The sequence below is a fragment of the Taeniopygia guttata genome, chromosome 1A, assembly GCF_048771995.1.
Source record: "Taeniopygia guttata chromosome 1A, bTaeGut7.mat, whole genome shotgun sequence".
Classification (NCBI taxonomy): domain Eukaryota; kingdom Metazoa; phylum Chordata; class Aves; order Passeriformes; family Estrildidae; genus Taeniopygia; species Taeniopygia guttata.
Window position 1 is genome coordinate 37,397,276 of NC_133025.1, and position 18,814 is coordinate 37,416,089.

The 18,814-nt window shown below is 36.4% G+C and overlaps 1 protein-coding gene across 18 annotated transcripts in view; it reads left to right on the top strand.

Annotated features, from left to right (window-relative positions):
• NAV3 (neuron navigator 3) overlaps positions 1 to 18,814 on the top strand; it is a 521,462-nt gene that overhangs the window by 335,908 nt on the left and 166,740 nt on the right. For 17 of the 18 annotated variants that reach the window (XM_072923966.1, XM_041713781.2, XM_041713789.2 and 14 more), the window contains 2 exons: positions 1,083 to 1,200; positions 1,916 to 1,968. In XM_072923966.1, coding sequence (XP_072780067.1) covers positions 1,083 to 1,200; positions 1,916 to 1,968 — 171 coding nt within the window. Of the gene's footprint in view, positions 1 to 125; positions 162 to 1,082; positions 1,201 to 1,915; positions 1,969 to 18,814 lie in introns of those variants that run through there. The other variant, XM_041713786.2, reaches the window with a different exon arrangement.

Here is an 18,814-nt window from a genome sequence, read left to right on the forward strand (position 1 = left end):
ACAAGTCCTGTTTTCTGGAGTGAGGAAAGAGGTCACAGACACCCTGCAAAAGGGAGCCAGGGCTGGCTGCCAGAGGCCACAGATACCCTCCTGTTATGTGACACCCCCTGCCAGCCTCCACTTCTGTGAGCTCCCTCTGCATGCTGGGACACCACAATAAGGTGTGAGAAGCTCTTGGGGTGCACTCCTCCTTCAGTGTAGAGGGGAACATGTCTTTCTTTTCCCACCCTAGGTAAACCTGCTTCTGCTTGTGTGTGTGCTGTAGGTGTTACCAAATGCTCTGTTAACACACCTTATGAAATGCCTTCAACCTCTCTCTTCATGCCCCTCTCCTCTCTTATTTTGAAGGATATAATTCAGGTAGTTATTTTCAACCTTTTGTTTACAACTGACATTTTTGTGCTGTTGCAGCACTATTTGGTGCTGCTCAGTCTCACTGTTCCTCCCTCCTCTTTAGGCAAAGGGCACAGCATATTTCCAGAATGTATGTACTATAATTCCAGTAGTAAGACTACTTTGAACTGTAGGCAAGGGGCAAATGACCTGTCCTTGGGCAGGGGGATGCAGTGATTACTGCATAAAGTGTTGCAGAGGCATCACCAGGCGCAGGAACACCAGCAACACCCCGATTAATCCTTACTCCAACACAGGCACATGTCTCTTCTATCTCACTTTCTCCTAGGCAGCCCCAGAGCATGAATGCTGTTGGCAGTGCATGTGTGGAGATAGAAATGTGGTGCGAGGTGGAATTGTGGTAGAAGTGATTGATTTACAACAGGAGTTTCCTTTACAGTCATAAGGGGAATTTTGCTTGGTCACAGCAAGTTTGAACCCTCATGAAACATCCTGAATCATTTGAAGCTAAAATAAAACAGAGGATGGCAGGGGGAGGGGCATAACCGTTAGGGAGGAAAAAAAAGTCAAAAAACACATTAAAATTGTTTCCCTTGGTGCTGACTTCTTAAATGGGAATGTGTTCCAGAATAGTTCTGCTATGTAAGCCAACATTTGTTTTAAGATTTTTTATTGTCTTTTTTCCTCTCTTCCCCTTCTTCCCCTTGCCCTCCCTCTCTGCTCTGCAGATTTACACTGACTGGGCTAACCACTACCTAGCAAAATCTGGCCACAAGCGGTTGATCAAGGATTTGCAACAGGACATTGCAGATGGAGTTCTGCTAGCAGAAATCATCCAGATCATCGGTAAGACCAGGGCTGAGGGAAGCACTGCGAGCTGACTCCTTGCGTGGGGGAATATATAATTTAAGTTGAATGTATTTAACAATAAGATGAACTTGGAATAATACAATTTGACTGGATCCATATGTCTCTGATATTTGTGTGGTTCATCCTTGTCTTAATTAAAAAATATGTTTATGTGAGCATGTTTGGAAGTTGCTGTTTAACCATACTTTAAATGGCCAGAACTGTATCTTACACACTTTGAATTGTCAGAAATGAATGCTCCATTAAACCATATGTCTCCCATGTGTGCATTTTGTTAGTTGGAGTGGCTCATACTTTCTGGGATGCCTTGAAACTGTATCCTGACCCTGCAAAGACAATTGTGGAAGATTTCATGTCAGCAGTTATTTTGCAGGGGCTGAAGAATTAGCAGCGACCTCCTTCGCACTTCCCCCTTTGCATGATTTGGCATATGGAAGCAACTGCTGCTAACAAGAGTGTTGTTACTGTACGACTGAGCTTTACTTAGAAAAGAACTCTCTGTCAACAAAACCCTCTGCATTTTATTGCTGTGCCTTTTCTGCTTTTCTTCAGAGTTGTTTTTTTTTCTGTTTGGATTTTTAGGTTTTTGGGTTTGAGTTTTATTCTTTCCTTTATTTTTTGAGCAGGGGTTGGAAAGGAAAGTTTTATCTCATTGTTTACTTTTGCTTTTCCCCTCACTGTTTTTGTTTAGCAAATGAAAAGGTTGAAGATATCAATGGCTGTCCACGGAGCCAGTCTCAAATGGTAAGAATAAAATATATTTTTAGTTTATGTTGGTACCACTCCACCTTCCTAAAATGCTTTTTAATAAGGATTTATATAAAATAGGAATATTCTGTCCCATTTTTACCATAAAGTCCTAATTCTCATACAGGTTCCTGATACTTATTTTCCACACAAGCTTAATGTTTTTAACTTTGTTCCTGTGCTAGCTGTGGATCTTGAGATAACCTGGCAGCAAAACTTCATCACTTCTAATTAATCCAGAATAACCTTATCAGACCTGCTCTTCTGTGGATCCAAATAATTTCATTTAGCATCATTTTAAAGGCAGTGAATCCAAGAGTAAATTATTAAGTGGAGTCTGTGTGTCTGGAAAACTGGTTTGATAAACAACACTTGCCAAATTAGTTTTTAAATATAAATAGCCTTTTGGATTGTCCACTGTGCAGTCCAGTGTGATGAACTGACTCCAAGGCTTTCAGAAATAGCACTTTAGTCATATAGCTCTCTGAGCTATAGCTGGCAGCTGTCTAAAGACTTCTTAATACTCTCAGACAAAAAGCATTTAGTGGCTGTGATTCATATGGAGTCCTATTAATCTTTTACTGTGTTTATGGTTAGTCAACTACATTTAATAAGATGAAACCTCCTTAGAATACTGTGAAAGTGACAGACACAAAATCTGAGCCTCAGTAAAATCACCATGCATTTATTGAATCATTTGCAATCCAAGTCATGCTCTCCCATGCTGAGGTCTTTGCCTTTCTGTTCACATTCAAATAATATATAAATAAGGATTCTGGAGTATAGTGATTTGGTTGAACTTGCATAATAGTAAGCTGCTGAAACTGGGTTTAAAAATGGACATGAAATAGAAAACAAAGTGCATTTTTTCAGTGCATTTTTAGAGGTGGAAGGTGTTTGCAGATTTTTTCTGCAAAGAGTTAAAAGGGAAGGGGAAAATTTTTGACTACTAGTGAAGTGAATAATGGGGTCTTTTGGTTCTTATTGTTCAAAACTTGCAGGTTTAGAATAAGTTTTTTTCCTCTGGCTTTCAGACTTTTTGAAACAGTCCATAAAAAATAATACACACATTTTCCTTAATAATAGTTATTACATTAATTACTCATATTACAGCAGCACCTAGTGGCCTTGGCTGAGAACTTTGGGAACTCCAGCGTGGAACTCTAATATTACACACACAGATCAAGAGATAATCACTCTCTACTTTCAATCATGTTAAAGTTGCCATTCCAGACAGGCAAGAGAAACAAGGAGACACAAAAGCACAGGGAAGGAGTATGATTCTCCAAGGTTATGTAAGTGGCTAGTGGTCATCTAGGACTGCTTAGGAGTAGAGCCTCCACTCCATTGTCTATTGAGCTTCATTTCCATGACTGAAAGAAGAGCTGCAGAGAGAACTATCCACTCTAGCAATGTTTGCATCTCCGAAACAACACTGGTGTATGTTCTTTGTTGCATTTTTATGTGGAAAATGGATTCTTGATTTCATCTCTAGCTCCATGCACCTATGGAGGAAACATGGTCAGTGCATGCCCATGCTGCAGTGGTACTTGTGGGTCTCCTTGTGTCCATCTTTCTCCTCCCACAAGCCAATGTCACAGCTCAGCCTGGCCAAAGAGTATGTCCCAGGTGCTCTGAGTGTCAAACCAGGTGCTTTGAAAGCTGCAGTGCATAGCCATATGTCAGTGTTTGCACAGTGACTAAAGTGTCACATTTAGCCACTTTAACTTCATAGTAGTATATTTATTTATCCATCCTTTGACAGAGTCTCTTTACTGAATTGTTTTATCTCTACAGACTGATAAAATTATTCTCCTGCCTTTTCACATACCAGTTGTATACTGCTGGTTTCTTAGAACTAAGTTAGGAAATTTAAAATGTACTGAAGTTAAAGTCATTCAAACTTGTCAGTTTTTCTCTCAGAGACCCAAATTTTGAGCCTACTCTCCATTTGTTTCCTTTGGGCTCTGCCCTGGTGTAACCTAGCCAAAGGCACAATTTTACCATATTTTCAAGTAATTTTCCTTGGCAGTGCTCAATTTTGTAGCCTGCTCAGTTAATTAAAGGGCAATTCTCTTCCTCTTATAGCAGTGGACTCTTGAGGTGTTTGTGATATGCAGGGGACAAAAATATAACAGTAGTCTAAGCTAGTTTGCATGTTGTATGTTTGTCATACACCATTATGTAGCAATATGTCCTGTTAGAACATCAGCCATCAAACCAGCAACAGTCAAAATACTCAAATAACATTTGTTAGACAGTCATTCACTGCTTTAATTTAAAAAATTTTAGTTAATAAACCTCAAGAATCCCACTACCCTCTTCTTGAACATATGTTTTCATAATCCTTGCTCTCATAACTTACAATTAAGGGGAAATGTTTTCTCTATTCATCTGCCTTTTGATACCCTTTCCGGGAGGCCTTTGATACCCATTTTCAGGAGGTCTAATATATTTTATTATTAGCTTTTAAAAAGCTAGAGAGCACTGACATGGATTGTCTGCTGTTGGAAATTCTTGATACTCTTTGTGGATGATATTGATACCAGTTCATAATTCATCACTACCAATATTCCCAAATTCTTTTCCACTCATAATTTGGTTTTCCTCTTGCCAATGGCATCATCTTTCAATTGAGGCATCTCAATTCAGCTGTTACTGAATTTAAATTGTAAACATATTTTAATGTTTATTTTAAATGTATATAAAATGCTTGGGGTTTAGTTTATCTTTACTTAGTTCTATTGCAATGTTTTGCACCCTATGCTCATTTTGGCATTGATGTATAAATACTTGCAGACAAGTTGAATTGGCTTCATAGGTCCAAGTTCATAAAAACTAAAAACCTGTGAAGCCCAGCAGTACTCAGTTTCTGCATCGTTAGCTTTACCAGGATTCATTATGTTCACCCATTTGATGTTGCACGTAGAACCTGAATATCTGAGATGTACTGGGGGATAAATTATTTCATATTCAAATCTCAGAAGCTTTAAATAAATGAAATTAATAAGAAAATCGGGGACGTTTGCGTGTTTGCTAGGTCAGTCTACTGTAGTGAAAATATTTTAGTATTTCCTATTAATTGTTTTCATAAATATAATAAGGATTTAAACCTCTGTGTATTACAGCATATGTTGTCTATCTGGAGTATCATGTAGAGTCTTGCCTATAGTTTTCTTACAGCTATGCTTCCAAGGAACAATACAGAGCTTCTATATTTTCATCATCTCTTTGAATCCCTTCAATGGAAAATAATGCCACATGAATTTTTATCTTTTCCTTGTATGAATTATTTCATAAGTCTATAAATTAAGGACATTTCATATCATCTTTATTTAGAAAATAATGGGATTTCAAGGGTTTACCTTTTGATAAAATCTAAAGCTAATTCCTTTCTGCTTCTTTATAACCCATTTGTTTCTTTAATTTCTGTTTTAAGTTCCGCCATCATTAGAAAATATGAGATAGCCTTCTGGGTAGAAAATACATTATAAAGATTTTACCTGATTGTTCAAAGACAAAGCATTCAGGTTTTTTTTTGTTTTTTTTTTTCCTTCCTGAACAGAAGATAAAAGCCAGTGTTTCGGCTTTTAATACAGCACATAAACATACAGTAAGCACACATAACATACCAATTCAATCCATCATGGAGTAGTAGGAAAAAATACAAGAAAATAAACAACTATTGGACTGAAAATCCTTTAATGGTGATATTTTCAGTTTTGTCCCTAGTGACTTTTTAAAAACTTGTATTTCTATTCTTTCCTCATGTAGTTTACAGTGCTGTCAGCAGCATAAATCATAAAATAAATTCAAAGCTGACAAAAATTTTTAGCTTATTGCACTTCAAGTTGATTTTTCCTTCAGAGATCAATGCTGCCTTAATATGTGTTTTTTAGAATTTGCTCTTACTACTTTCCACAAGAAATGTCTCTGCCAATAGGATACAAAAGCATCCTTAATTTTTGTTGCTAGCAGGAGTTTTCTTATAGTTATGATAGTGCTGGAGAAACCTTTCTTACTAAAGAGTTTCCCAGTGTTGTATGCACTTCATGAAGACTAATTTTTATTCTGTCAGTCTGATCTTTGGCACACTTTTCTACCAGTTTATACAACCAAAGGTATGCATCAAAGGTAATTTTATGATTTAGAATACAAATGTGCTGCAGTCCCACAGAGAAAGTTGAGTTCACTAAAAATAGAGGTCTTGTTCATCCTGGAAATCAGGGAGTGGAGAAAAGGGTTTGGAGTTGTAGAACATTGCCAAATTGATAAGAATCTTTAGTAAAAAGCTTTAGCTATCAGAGCTAGCACACATTTTGGGTGAGCAGCAGTGAATCTGATAAAAGTAGGAATTGGTGTGACTATGTTTAGAACTAATAAGATAATTGCTACAACATAGTTCTTTATTTCATTAATAATGTCTTAAAAAATAAAATCAAAATGTTTCATAAAAAAGACAGAAGAATGCCAAAAATGTTGCTCTATTTTATCAGACAGAAAGAAAAGTTGTGTATGTTAAAAAGAGGAAGGTGGAGTAGGTGAATCAGTCTCTTCTTAACCAGGGGGCTTTTTCTGTGAGAGAGAAAGAAGTGTGTGAAGGCTAAAGACAGACCAAGTTACCCTGTATATACTGGTAGACATTGCTTTGTAATTTATTGTTGTAGATGTGCTCCATAGTGTTCCTGTAGTCACGCAGAAGCCCATGGTGGCCCCATCTCTGCTTATATGCTTATAGGACAAGGTTGCAAGAGGATGGGGTGCATGCAGGTCTCTTCTTAACAGGGAGCCAGCTTGTGGACAGGATAAATGGGTGGAAACTGCAACTGCTAAATGTGCCATGTGTCCTTCAGACTTCCTCTGACATGGATGTGCTGGGCAGACACTGTGGAGTAGCACCCATCCGTGTCCAGCAATGTCAATATCCAAGGATGAGAACATCAGCATGATACTCTGTGTCTGAAAATTGTTTGTGAAAAACAGGATAAATTGAGGGTTCTACTAAGGTTCATTAATTCTCTGTGAAAATGTGTGTGGTATGGTTGTGTGTAGCTCTTTGAGGAGCAGGAAGCCTGAAAATGCACAGCTTACATGTTCTTTGGTGTCATGCCTCACAAGGATTTACTTTCCTGTTAATTACACGTTTCTGTATCCAGCTCTTGTGGTTTGGGAGAATTAAGTCTCATGCAATAATTTTATGGGGGGAACTGTGGGTTAAATACACATTAGCGCCACACTGGTGAGAAACTCTTCTTCTCATAATCTCTTCTCTCCTGTCCTGCAACACTGGCAGCTCTAGGTGGAAGAGCAGACAAGGCTGATACAGCTCCATTATGAAGGGAGATAAGCAGATGTTTTTCTGTGAGGGAAATGACACTCCTCAACCTGATACATATTCAAATTTCCCATTTTCTGATGACACTTTCAAGTATATATTTGTGCTTAACTAGCTGTGCTTTCTGAGTTTCTGCACTAGGTAGTGATTTACATTAAACTTTTAACCTTTCTGGGATTCCCAGAACCCAAGGGCCCAATTCCGTCATAGCCAGGAACATGTCCTAACTAGCCTTCTGAAGTTGCTTTCTTGGACATGTCCTCTCATTTCCTAGGCAGATTCAGGGTGTGATCATCTTTTAAAGAACTAGTCCCTTTCCCACATCCTTCCCCAGTCATTGCCCTCAGCTGTTTGAGGGAAGACTTTCTTGAACATGTTTGACACATCCAGACACTTGCAATCCACTTATCAGTGTATAATGTACAAGATGGCTTCAGCACATTTCTAACTTGTTTGGCATTCAGTGAATGCTGAAACCAACTATCACTGAAGTCTCCCATATTTCAAACTCTTAAATAATGAATGATGAGTGCAGGTCAAAATTTTAGAAGCTGAACTTCAGGATTGGAGTTTCCTTCTTTGTTTTAGACATCAACAAAGCCATTTTATAAACTTGTGTATGCCTTGCAGGGGGCTCATCCCTTTTTTATGTAATCCTCTGTGCCACAGAAACTGAAAAATTCTCTGGCAAAAAGCAATGCATGTAGATATATTGACAATGAAAATATGGAAATAGATAATGCAAATTGAAGGATAGTTACAGGAAGTAACATCTTCATTAGCGTAGACCTTAAAGTTTATTTTTTTGTTTGCAGATGAAATTAACTTGACATAATGGCTAGAGTAAAAATAAAAATGAGTGTATCAAGACTACAGATATTTGTAACCTGAAAAGAAAAAAGATAAAGAAAATAATGAGGGTCTATATAAGAATACATTTTGGGAATAATTGTGACTATATAAATGGACAGACTTAAGAAAGGAGAGAGAACGTTTACTGTAAGGGCAAGGTTAAAGGTGTTAATGATGGTTGAATCTCAAGGATGTAGATGTTTGAATTCTTGTTTCAAGTTTTGCTGATAAGAGATTACTAATGTTATTAACACAGCCAATTTGAGTAAGATAGTTTAGCATAGAACTGGAAGAGGAAGAATTCCAAGTGCTTATGTAAACAAACCCTAAAATTTCCAGCAACTGAGGAAATTTAAGAGAAAATATAGATGGGATGATAGCTGGACAGACAGAGTAACAGCTGCCTTTTTGTGGTAGACCAAGCATGTTTTTACTCTGAAAGAACAAGGAAGCTGAGGAAAGGATGGAAGAACTGGTGGAAGTGTGAGATTAGTTGAGAACAAAGAATGGAACACTTCATCCTGCCTAAAGAATGTTCTGTCTTAGAAAGGCAGGGGAGGAAAAGGCAACAAAATAATCTCTTTTTTTGATATGGTTTGATTCTAGTTTGACTTCTTGTGAGACCTCTTTATTCTACACTGAAACAAGCAGTTCTCTTCACATTTAGCACATTACATTTCAGAACATTAAAAGGACCACAAGATTTATAATAATCTCTATTCACAGAATAGCTCAGAGTTACTCATTGGTATCAGGCACTGAGATTCAAATTCCCCTGAGTCACTTACATTTGACTGGTTGAAGCCATAAAAGAAAATGCCGCAGGAAAACATCCCGAGTGTTACTTTACTAGGCTAGAAGTACATTATTCATGTAGGCTGTTATTAGCCTTTTTGTTTATACTTACAAAAATCCCTTGTGTTATTACTATGTAGAATCATATGAGAATAACTCATCTAGATGTTAATGAAATAATCATGTAATGAAAAGTACGTATATTGTGGTGAATACTTATGTAGTCTCCAGGAAATCTACTGAGACATTAGGTTATAGTTGAGTTAGGACTATATATAGGACTATATAGGACAGGAATTAGGGTTTTGTACACTTTGCTTCTGTAGACCAAGACTACAGAAACACTGAAAGACCTTTTTGTTCCTTAAAGTCACCTGTTTTCCCTCAAACACTGCCTTTCTTCTCCCTCTCCCCGCCGCAGTTCCTTGAAATACACTTCCCCTCAATCTCAATCTTGAACATGCCACTCAAGCCCCTGAGATATGACCATCTCACCCATCTATCTCTTCTCCCCATGCCTCAGCTGTGTTTGTCAGGAATGTAAATCAAACAGAAACTTGACTTAAACTGTATTGGGAGGACATGCAGAGATTAAATGCTGCAGTATGCTTGAAAACTAATGAGTGAGGTACATTCTGAAGTATTTATTGTTTGAAGAGATGCAGTTTAAAGTCTCTCCATTTCACCCATCTGTAATTAGCTTTCCATGCTCTTCAAGTTTTAGTTGGGTTTTTTAGTGGGATTTTTTTTCTTTTTCCACCTCAAAAATGTCATGTGAACATTCCTTGGAGTTTTGGAGTAGAACAAATACAAATTAGCAATGCATATGCTTAGACAAAGAGGTGACGAATAAATGGCCTTGAAACCTCCATTAATAGCAATACACTAAAAATTCTTAACATAAACATGCAGTTTAGATACCTACACACAAATTGACTATGACATACATGCCAGAAAGCACCTGTGGTTATAAAAGAGTAACAGATTTTTCCCAGATAGCATCATCAGCTTACAGTAAATATGTCTGCTTCATGACGGTGTATTTTTATCATCTTCTATAGGGAGAGTATGTTATAAATACCAGGAATGTCTAGAATGTTTACTGGATTTAAAAATAGAGAAGACAGTGCGTGATATTTAGCTGAACAGCAAAATTGCATATTTAGGCTGAACAAGAAAATAAACAATGTATCTGAAGTGGTTTTATTTTACAGTATAACCAAACAAGGCTTTCTGGTAATGTTGAGATTTTGTCAACTTTCTAGATTTTTTCAAATGTCTGATTATTTTGGAACAGTGGCAAAATGCCAATTCTCTTATAGTTACAGTTGAAGACTTCTATTTAAATATTTTCTAACCGCTCCCACTTCTGCTTAAGCTTTCATAATTTTAAGTGCTGTATGTTATTTAGAGAAGGGTTTTGTTCTGTGTCTGTGGAGCTTTGATTTCCCTCAGAGAGGTAGACTTTTCACAAAAGCACATTTCTTAACATTGAGGTGAAGTGTCCAGGCCTTTCACTCACCCTTCTTCCTAAATAATCTGCCACTGCCTCTCCTGAGGCAGTTTGTTTGTTGAGAAACAGTGTGACCATGTGTTTTAGTGCGTGCCTCACACACATGGCCGTGCATCTCTGTAAAGTACCTTGTACAGTTCTGATTGAACTCTCAACGATTTTATTCACTTCCAAAGGTATTTAAACCCTTCTGCTTCTCATTTGTGAATCAAAGTTTGTGGGTGCTTTAAAATTCTTGGAATTTCTGTATTATCTGGAAATCTGTGTGAGCATGAGATGGCCACTCTTCTACAGATATGCCAGAACTAATATCTCTGTTCCTTAGGGTGAGTCCAAATTAGGTTTAGAAAAGAACTACTACTACTACAGATTTTGAGAATAAAGCATTAACATCTGCAATAAATGAGGGCACACACAAAATATCAGCATCATCAGCTTTTACATGGTTAGGCTAGGAAATGCAACTATTGGGAAAATGTTTTAATGGAGACACAGGAGCTGTGCAACTGTCCATAAAATGCTGTCTGTGGTGTACTGTATAAAGCAGCAGAGGGTGCCAGAAAGCAGCAAGTTGTGGCTTCCATTGTAATTAAAGGAATTAGCAATGTTAGGGTGGAACAGGGTTTGTATTGTGAATTTAGCTGCAGAAGGGAAGAAAGAAGACACCCTTCTTGTAATTTTAACCATTTATATATGTTCAAAATTAAAATAAACACTAGCCAACAAATGATCAAGCTTTTGGATATATTGTGTGGTACGTTATGCCTAGGTTGACAGTACTGGTGACTCAATCATCTTTTTGGTCTTACAGCAGAGACTGCAAGATATGAGGCTAATAAAGTAACACAGAATGTCCTAGCAATCTAGTTGTTAATTACAGACTAATGTGGCAGCAAAAGCTATCCTGCCTTACTACATTTAAAATTATAATGTACATTAGAGAGTCTTGACACCCTCTCCCTGCTCTCTTGTTAGAAAATATCAAAAATTTGAGTTTTTTCAGCAGTATTGCATTACTTCCAGAATATAATACAATTAAAATATTAGAAAAGGAAGAGAAAAAAATGAAAGTAGGTGCCTTTTGAAACTACTATGATCTGTCCAGATGTATTTTCTCACTTTGCCCTTGATCTTTGCTGGAACAGAAGCTGCCTACATCTTCTGCAGCTTAATGTGAGCCGGATTCATGGAAAGAATGCCAAATCTGCTTGATTTTATAGTGTCTTCTACATACTCACAATTTTGGAATTGCTTGACTTTTATGCACACTAACCCGCCTAACCTTGTGCTTTTATTGGCCCATAACTTTCGAAGAACAAATTCCTCTTTGAACTGTGTTGCAAATCCCTTCAACTTACAGCCTCTCCCCAATGAGCTATTGCTGGTACACATGACTAGCACACAGCAGTGGTCCATCAGGTCAATATTCCCTCTCTGAGAATGACAGTGTGAGGAGTGACTTAAAAAAAACATTGACGCTGGCATTTTTTTTTCCTTCATTCTCCTCCTCTTACCCCAATATCTAAAGTTTCATTGTTAGGGAGTTAGAATGTACTTCCTTGCCTGCTCTTTCAGTATATATTTATGCACTGCTGTCGTAATCACTATATATTCTGTGAAATGTCAAAATTAAACGTGCTGTATTTGTCAGAAAATGTCCCGTGACCTTCACAATCATGTCCACAGCCATGGGACCAGATAGAGAATAGTCATGGCTTTTTCACTCTTTGAAATAATTGCTCTGGCAACCTTCTCTTGCTGTCAAGAGCCCATGGATCAGACCACTCTGAAGTGGCACCAGATAGCATGAGGCACCTGAAATTCTAAATTAGTAAAAATTTAGATAAACTGTGACCTGGACTTAAATACTGATGTTAACTCAAAATATAAACTTTATTATAGCTGGTGACCCTATTATAGGCATTGCTATTAAGGTACAGATGAGTAAATTTGCTTAAATTAACTAGAATAAGCAAGTTATAACCAAGTCTGCTTACTTCAACAGCCTTAACTAATCCTTTTTAATGTAAAGGCTTTTGATCAAGTTAAATAAAATATTAACATAATCTCCTTATTTTTCTTTAATGTAATTTTTCTGTTTAAATCCACTATGGCCTGAAACTTAATATATAAATAGTTAGAATACAGTACAACCATTTTTGTTTCAGCAGAAATAAATAGTGTAAATATATATATAGTAATCTATTTGGCAGCTATCTGATGTGCAGGAATTATTTAAGACACTCCTAGTCTGAGTAGCCTGCTGACCATATGATCAACAGATGACCACATGACATAAATCAGAGGTATACTTATTTAGAGTTGAACTTATTTTAAGTTGGCCCGGTGTCTGGATATGTATTAGTCTGGACAGGGTTCATTTTCAGTGTCTGTTCAAGATTTTTTTTTTTTTTCCTAGTTAGACAAGGTTATATTCAATCTCACAAACTGATCACAAATATTTTTTGCCTTTTTGATTGTTTATGTCAACTTAAAGCATTTGTTCACCTATGCAGTTCCAAGCAACTCTTTCAGGTGGCATCCGGACCAACACCAAACCTGTGAAGTTCTGAAAGGTGAATCTGAACAGTCTTCCTGAAAGAGAAATATCTTTGTATTTTAGCTTGTAGCTTTTGTCAGTCTTTAATTCTACAACGAATAGATTATAATTTTTTTAGGCTTGTATTGACAGCTAATTAGAAGCTTGTTTGGATTATTCATACCTCTTGATTTTTCAGTGTTTCTTTGGAATTACACCGGGAATGTACAAACGGCTTTTTCCTCTAGTGGAAAAAAGCACCACAAGAATTTTCCTTGTCTCTTGGTTTCCATACTTAAGAACTGAGACCTATTTGCATGTAATAGTTCATGTTAATTTTTTTTTCATAAATAGTAGTTCTAGTTTTTATTTAGAGTAACTAAATTATAGTCTTCTGTATTCTAACTGTACATGTAACTAACTAACCAGCAGCACAGTCTTGTGAGCTGTTTTGCCTGTCACACAGATTTTCTCAGTAATTCCTCCCAATAACAACTTTAAATTAGGTGTTTGTTTTTTTTCTTTTTGTAGGAGCTGTTATTTAGTTCATGGGCAGATCAGCAGTAACACTCCAGGGTAAACATATGTGCAAGGGTGTTTTCACAGTCCTTGTATATTAAAAGCTTCTATTTAGATTTCTTGGCATAAACAGTTTTGAAAGATTTGGATTGTTGCGTCATATGAATTAATGTATTTGAAGATATGTACCCCCTCTAAAGCCCCTCTAAAATGTGTTTTTTTTTTTTTTCCAAGCAATACTGGCAGTATTTTGGAACTTTTAAACACTTGGATGGCTATTTAAAAAGTTGTTTCCTCCTACACTTAACACTTCATTGGCTACAATTGGAAGTAATGTGACAACAAGCCCTAAGTGCTTGTTAAGGCTTCATTTTTTCGGCTTGAGCACTTCTGATATTTCTCCTATAGCATTTGGCTAAGAAGTCAAGAAGTAAAATCTGACCCTGTTGAGCTTACAAGGTGATATATCCCACTGTCTTCTCTGGTTCCAAGTACTTTTATAGTCCCTGACCAAGAATCTGGACTTGAGATCTTCCAAAAACGTGAAAAATTCTTACCATAGGTATGAGAAAAGGGCAGAGATAAGCAAACATGAAAGCTGTTTAGAAGCATGGCATGAAAACATGTACAGCATGGCTTCATATTCCTATGTACGCTAAACATGGTTTGAAATGCGATGCTCAGGTACACTAGCAAAACTGAAAGCCTGACTATGAGTCTCTTTTAAGGATGTCTAGTTTAATCCGAATGATTTTAATAACCTGTGATGTCAATTCACCATCATATTTTCTTGTCTTTTTCTTTAGGGCTTAGATCAATTTGATTAAGTAATATGGAAACTAAACATAGAGGAAAACTAGTAACTTAGGTTCTTTAATGCATAACTTTCCAAGGAATTTAATTTCCAGCTGGAGGACCAGTCACATAACCTTAGTCCTACAGAAAATTCTGGGCTGTACTTTTAGAGGGTGCTAATAGCAAGTATTTTTTATCTCTTTTCATTTGATGAGCTTAATGTTCTACGAATACTGTATGTTCTATAAATTCTGTAATTTTTCCCAGGGTAATATGAAAAATATATCTAATTAAAAAAAAAACTTGGAATGTTTATAAAATTAAAAGTCCAGATGAATAGATGAACTTATAGTGTCTCTCCTGCACAAGCTGTAGAATTATGACTTCTGCTGCAGTCAAGAGGGAGGGTTCAGAAAGCACACAGTGCATCTGGATGGATTCCAGTTGCAAAGTTCAAGAGATGAAATGAAATGCCTCGTAGTTTACTTGTTTATGTATTTTTTAAAGGATTAATTCCAACACTGCTTGTACTGCCCTTATTTTTAAAAGCTGCTTTTTTGAGTGAGCTGAATGAAGTTGCTATGCATTAAGTAGTGGTGAAGGAGAGAACTGGAATTCTTTCAAAGGTTTAATTAAATCTAATAAATGAAGACTCTGTTGTAGACTCTCTTTTCACCTAATTTAAAAAAAAGATCATAAAAAGGCTCACTAGAGTAGAGCATTGCTTTAAGAAACACTGTGTTTAAACAGAGTTCTTTCTATCATTGCCTTAAAAAGGGGTCTCCCAGGGTAGTATTTATCTTAAATTTTGTGTTTTTAGTGAATGTATAAGGCTCTTTCATGGTGGTGGTGGCCTCAGGCCTGTAGAGATGAGAGTCCTGAAGTAGCAAGTTATTTGCAGACACTGGAAGAGAATTTTGCCCTGATCCATTCTACTGTGCAGCCATAAGCTTTCTAAGAAACCTGTGCAGCATATTGAAATACATCCATGATTTTCTGAGTTTGAACCTAGCACTATTTTCCAATCAAAAATCCAAACCTTTCTTCTCACAATTTCTATTATAGTAGCGCAAAAGCATTTCAGAAATAACCATTACTGTATTTTGCACTTTAAAATTTTGTGCACTATCTGCTCCAGAGACTACTGTATAAAAATGAGGAGAGCAAAATCAGACAAGACAGAGAGAAAGAAAGAAGAGTGAGTAAAAATGTGTAGGAGCAAGCTCACACTATTATCACACCATTATCACACCATTCTCTTATGTGGTGGAGGGTTTTTGGTGTTTGTGGATACAGCATTTTTTGGTTTTATATGCAAATGTCCAGCAGATATTTATAATGATCTGTTTGGCCATCTAAAAATTAGGATTAGGGTTGTTTTTTATTTAGAGTAACTAAATTATTCATTAACTTGCTGATGTGTACAGATAGAAACAAACAAACTGTATTCTGTATTTGGCATTACAGAAATTATCTCACATTCACCCTAAGGCTTCCAAGCACCAAGTGAGGAGCTAGGTGAAAATTTTGCAGCACTAATTGTTGCTTTGATGTTCCTGACAGGGCTGGCAGTAATTTATGCCAGAAGGGAGCCAATTCCCACTGTACCATTTTCTTAAAAACAATACACACCCCAGCTTATGCTTTGACCTTCAGTAGTGACCTCATACATTCTTTTATCAGCAGGTCAGTACATATGTGTGTTGAATTCTCCAACTTGAGAGAAGCTAATTTGTTTTCACATTTCTGGGTTTACTGGTCATATTTCATGTTTGGACTGCATGTTGGAGGAATTTGATGTGCGTGTTCTTTAATATCTGTTGGGAAAGGAAGTGGAAGCTATTTCAGTTTTAAATAAGATTGTCATTTTTTCCTCATAAAATAACTAATAATTAAATAACTCCAGCATCATTTCCTAAAATATTTTGCCTGGGAGGCCTTCTACATACCACTAGTTATTATTCTCTAAGGTAAAATTCTCCCCAGATGCCTTCAGTAAATCAGGTTTTAATTTGCATGTATGGTCTCTTATTGCAAAGTCAATGCTTAGTTTGGAACAGTTTTCTGGAATGAAGCTACATGGTTCACTGATAGATATTTTTATTAAGTGCTCCTTAAATTATTCTATTGCAAAGAAGGAGTTTGCTACAAAAGAGTTAGGCCGAATGTGTCTGCATGTCAGTGTATTCTGCTTTACATCCTAAAATGTGCCATAATTTTGACAGAAATATGGAGTGTGCCTTAATCTAGGCCACGTGCAACAGCAAGTCATCAGAATGCACAAAACATCTCCCAGCAGGACTGTTAACACCTGTTTTATCTGGGTGGGTTTTTTAATTTACACCACCCATGGAAACTTGACATTACGTTCCAATGTAGTCACAAGAAGTTATTCCAATAATCTGTCATGGTAGGAGTTTATGGGAAATAAATTACCAGAAAATAAATAACATGATTTTTGAGAGCATCTTTCTTCAAATTTACCCATTTTTATAAGGGAAACTGAGAATCATGACAAATTTCAGTCTCAGCAGCTATGGCCAAGGGAACTGTGTAACATGCTGCCTGCCATACAAGCATCTTCCACAGAAACTGCAAATTTAAAACTAAGTAGCTTCCTCAGAAGAGTCATTATAAGTTTCACATTACTCTGGGCCACATTTCTTTCCATTGCATTTACTTTCAGATATGGAAGAATTTGTGTGTATTCTCTGCTCTTCAAAGTGTCCTTATTATGTAGTAGTAGTAAAAAAAAATATTGCATAGTGATACTTTGTACACTTTCTTCACAAGGAATCTTGATGGAAATATGCAACTTTTAGACAACCTTGCTCAAAATTAAAAATCTGTAATTAATTTAGTATGAACACATTTATATATTAACAAGAACATACAGCAATGAATATGAAAGAGACAAGAAAGCAGATCTCTTTCTGGCACTTGTGTTTAAACTAGTTTAAATGGCACTATATATATATGTAACCAGCTTGCTTGTTATGGTTCAATTAAAATAATTACAAAATTAGTCCATATGAGTCTATTTCACATAGAAACCCTATGAAACCCTACTCTTCAATTTGCAAAAGGATCCTCCCTTTTAGAATACCTATTAATCAGCTATTGTGGATAACATACAACATTACAGTGTAGTGTACAATAGTTCTGCAAGTAAAATTTCATGACAGCTTTTCACAGAAAGCAGATAAATTGACAAAGGTGTCAAATGGAATGGAGTACGTTCCATTTACCTGGCATAGAAGGTGTTTCTTATAATGATTGAGGTTACTGATTGATGCTTTCACAAATAATTGAAATAAATCTTACCATATGTTATAACAAATAAATCATAATTGCTTACTTTTTATGGATTAGATAAATTTTATCCCACAGGACATGTACATTTATGAAACCATTAGAGTTTTTTTTATATTGTAATCAAATTACCAGTTGCACATTTTTCTAAAGAGATGAGCAGAATTTCAGATGTGCTGAACATCTGTCTTATAGTGAAAAACAGGGAACTCTCACTACTGCATATTGTTTAGGTTATCATTTAAGAATCACCTTGACTCCCAAACAGTGTTGAATGTGCAGCATTTGAAGAATGGATAGATGGATAAGGACTTTGGACTGGGTAATCCATTTTGGTATACCAGTTTTAATCTGGATAGTGCTTTTGACCTCTTCAGTTGGATGTCTTCAGAGTAAGTCAGCTATCAAAAATGTATTTCTGCACCCAATACTCAGCCTTTAAAAATCATAGTGTATGTAGATATGTATAAATCAAGCACACTCATAAGTAGGGAGCAGTATATTCCGTTTCACTGAAATGGAGCAAGTTCTTGACTTGCTTGATGTTTATTTTTTGGTGAAGGAAGTATTTGACAAATGTACATTTGTACATAGTGAAAAAAAGTTAAATGTCCATCTGCCTAGTTTATGAAGCCTGGTTTATCAAGCCTAATTTTGTTAAATAATTTGAATGATGAAGCTGAGAATAAAAACATGGCACTATAGGACAGCAAACATTTTCTATTTCAGTTTCTCTGTCTTTTTAGCTCTTTGTTTTAAAGACTGGCAGAACATAAATACAAACTAGTGAAACCAGCTGGGAAGAAAACCCATAAGAAACAAAATTACAAAGTAAACTGAAAATCTGGGTGTTTCCCATATGACAAGTGGGTTGTCAACAGGTCAGAATGGATGAGCATTTAAGAACAGAAAGTGAAATAAACTTGTTCTTTTAATTCTCTGAGAACACTTATGGGTATAGCAGGTTGTGAAAGTTTATACATCTACCAAAGAATAGTTTGTTTAGGTAGGTGTGTGTATGCAGATTAACCATGTATTTGTGAGAGTGTACATGACCAATTCTCTTAGTGCTATTAGACAAGGGAAGATCAGAGTTTAGGCCATTTCCACCTTGAAGTACTTTTGCATCTCCCAGAGCATTCTGGATAGCTATATCTATATGGAAAGTTTAGTTCTCTTACCA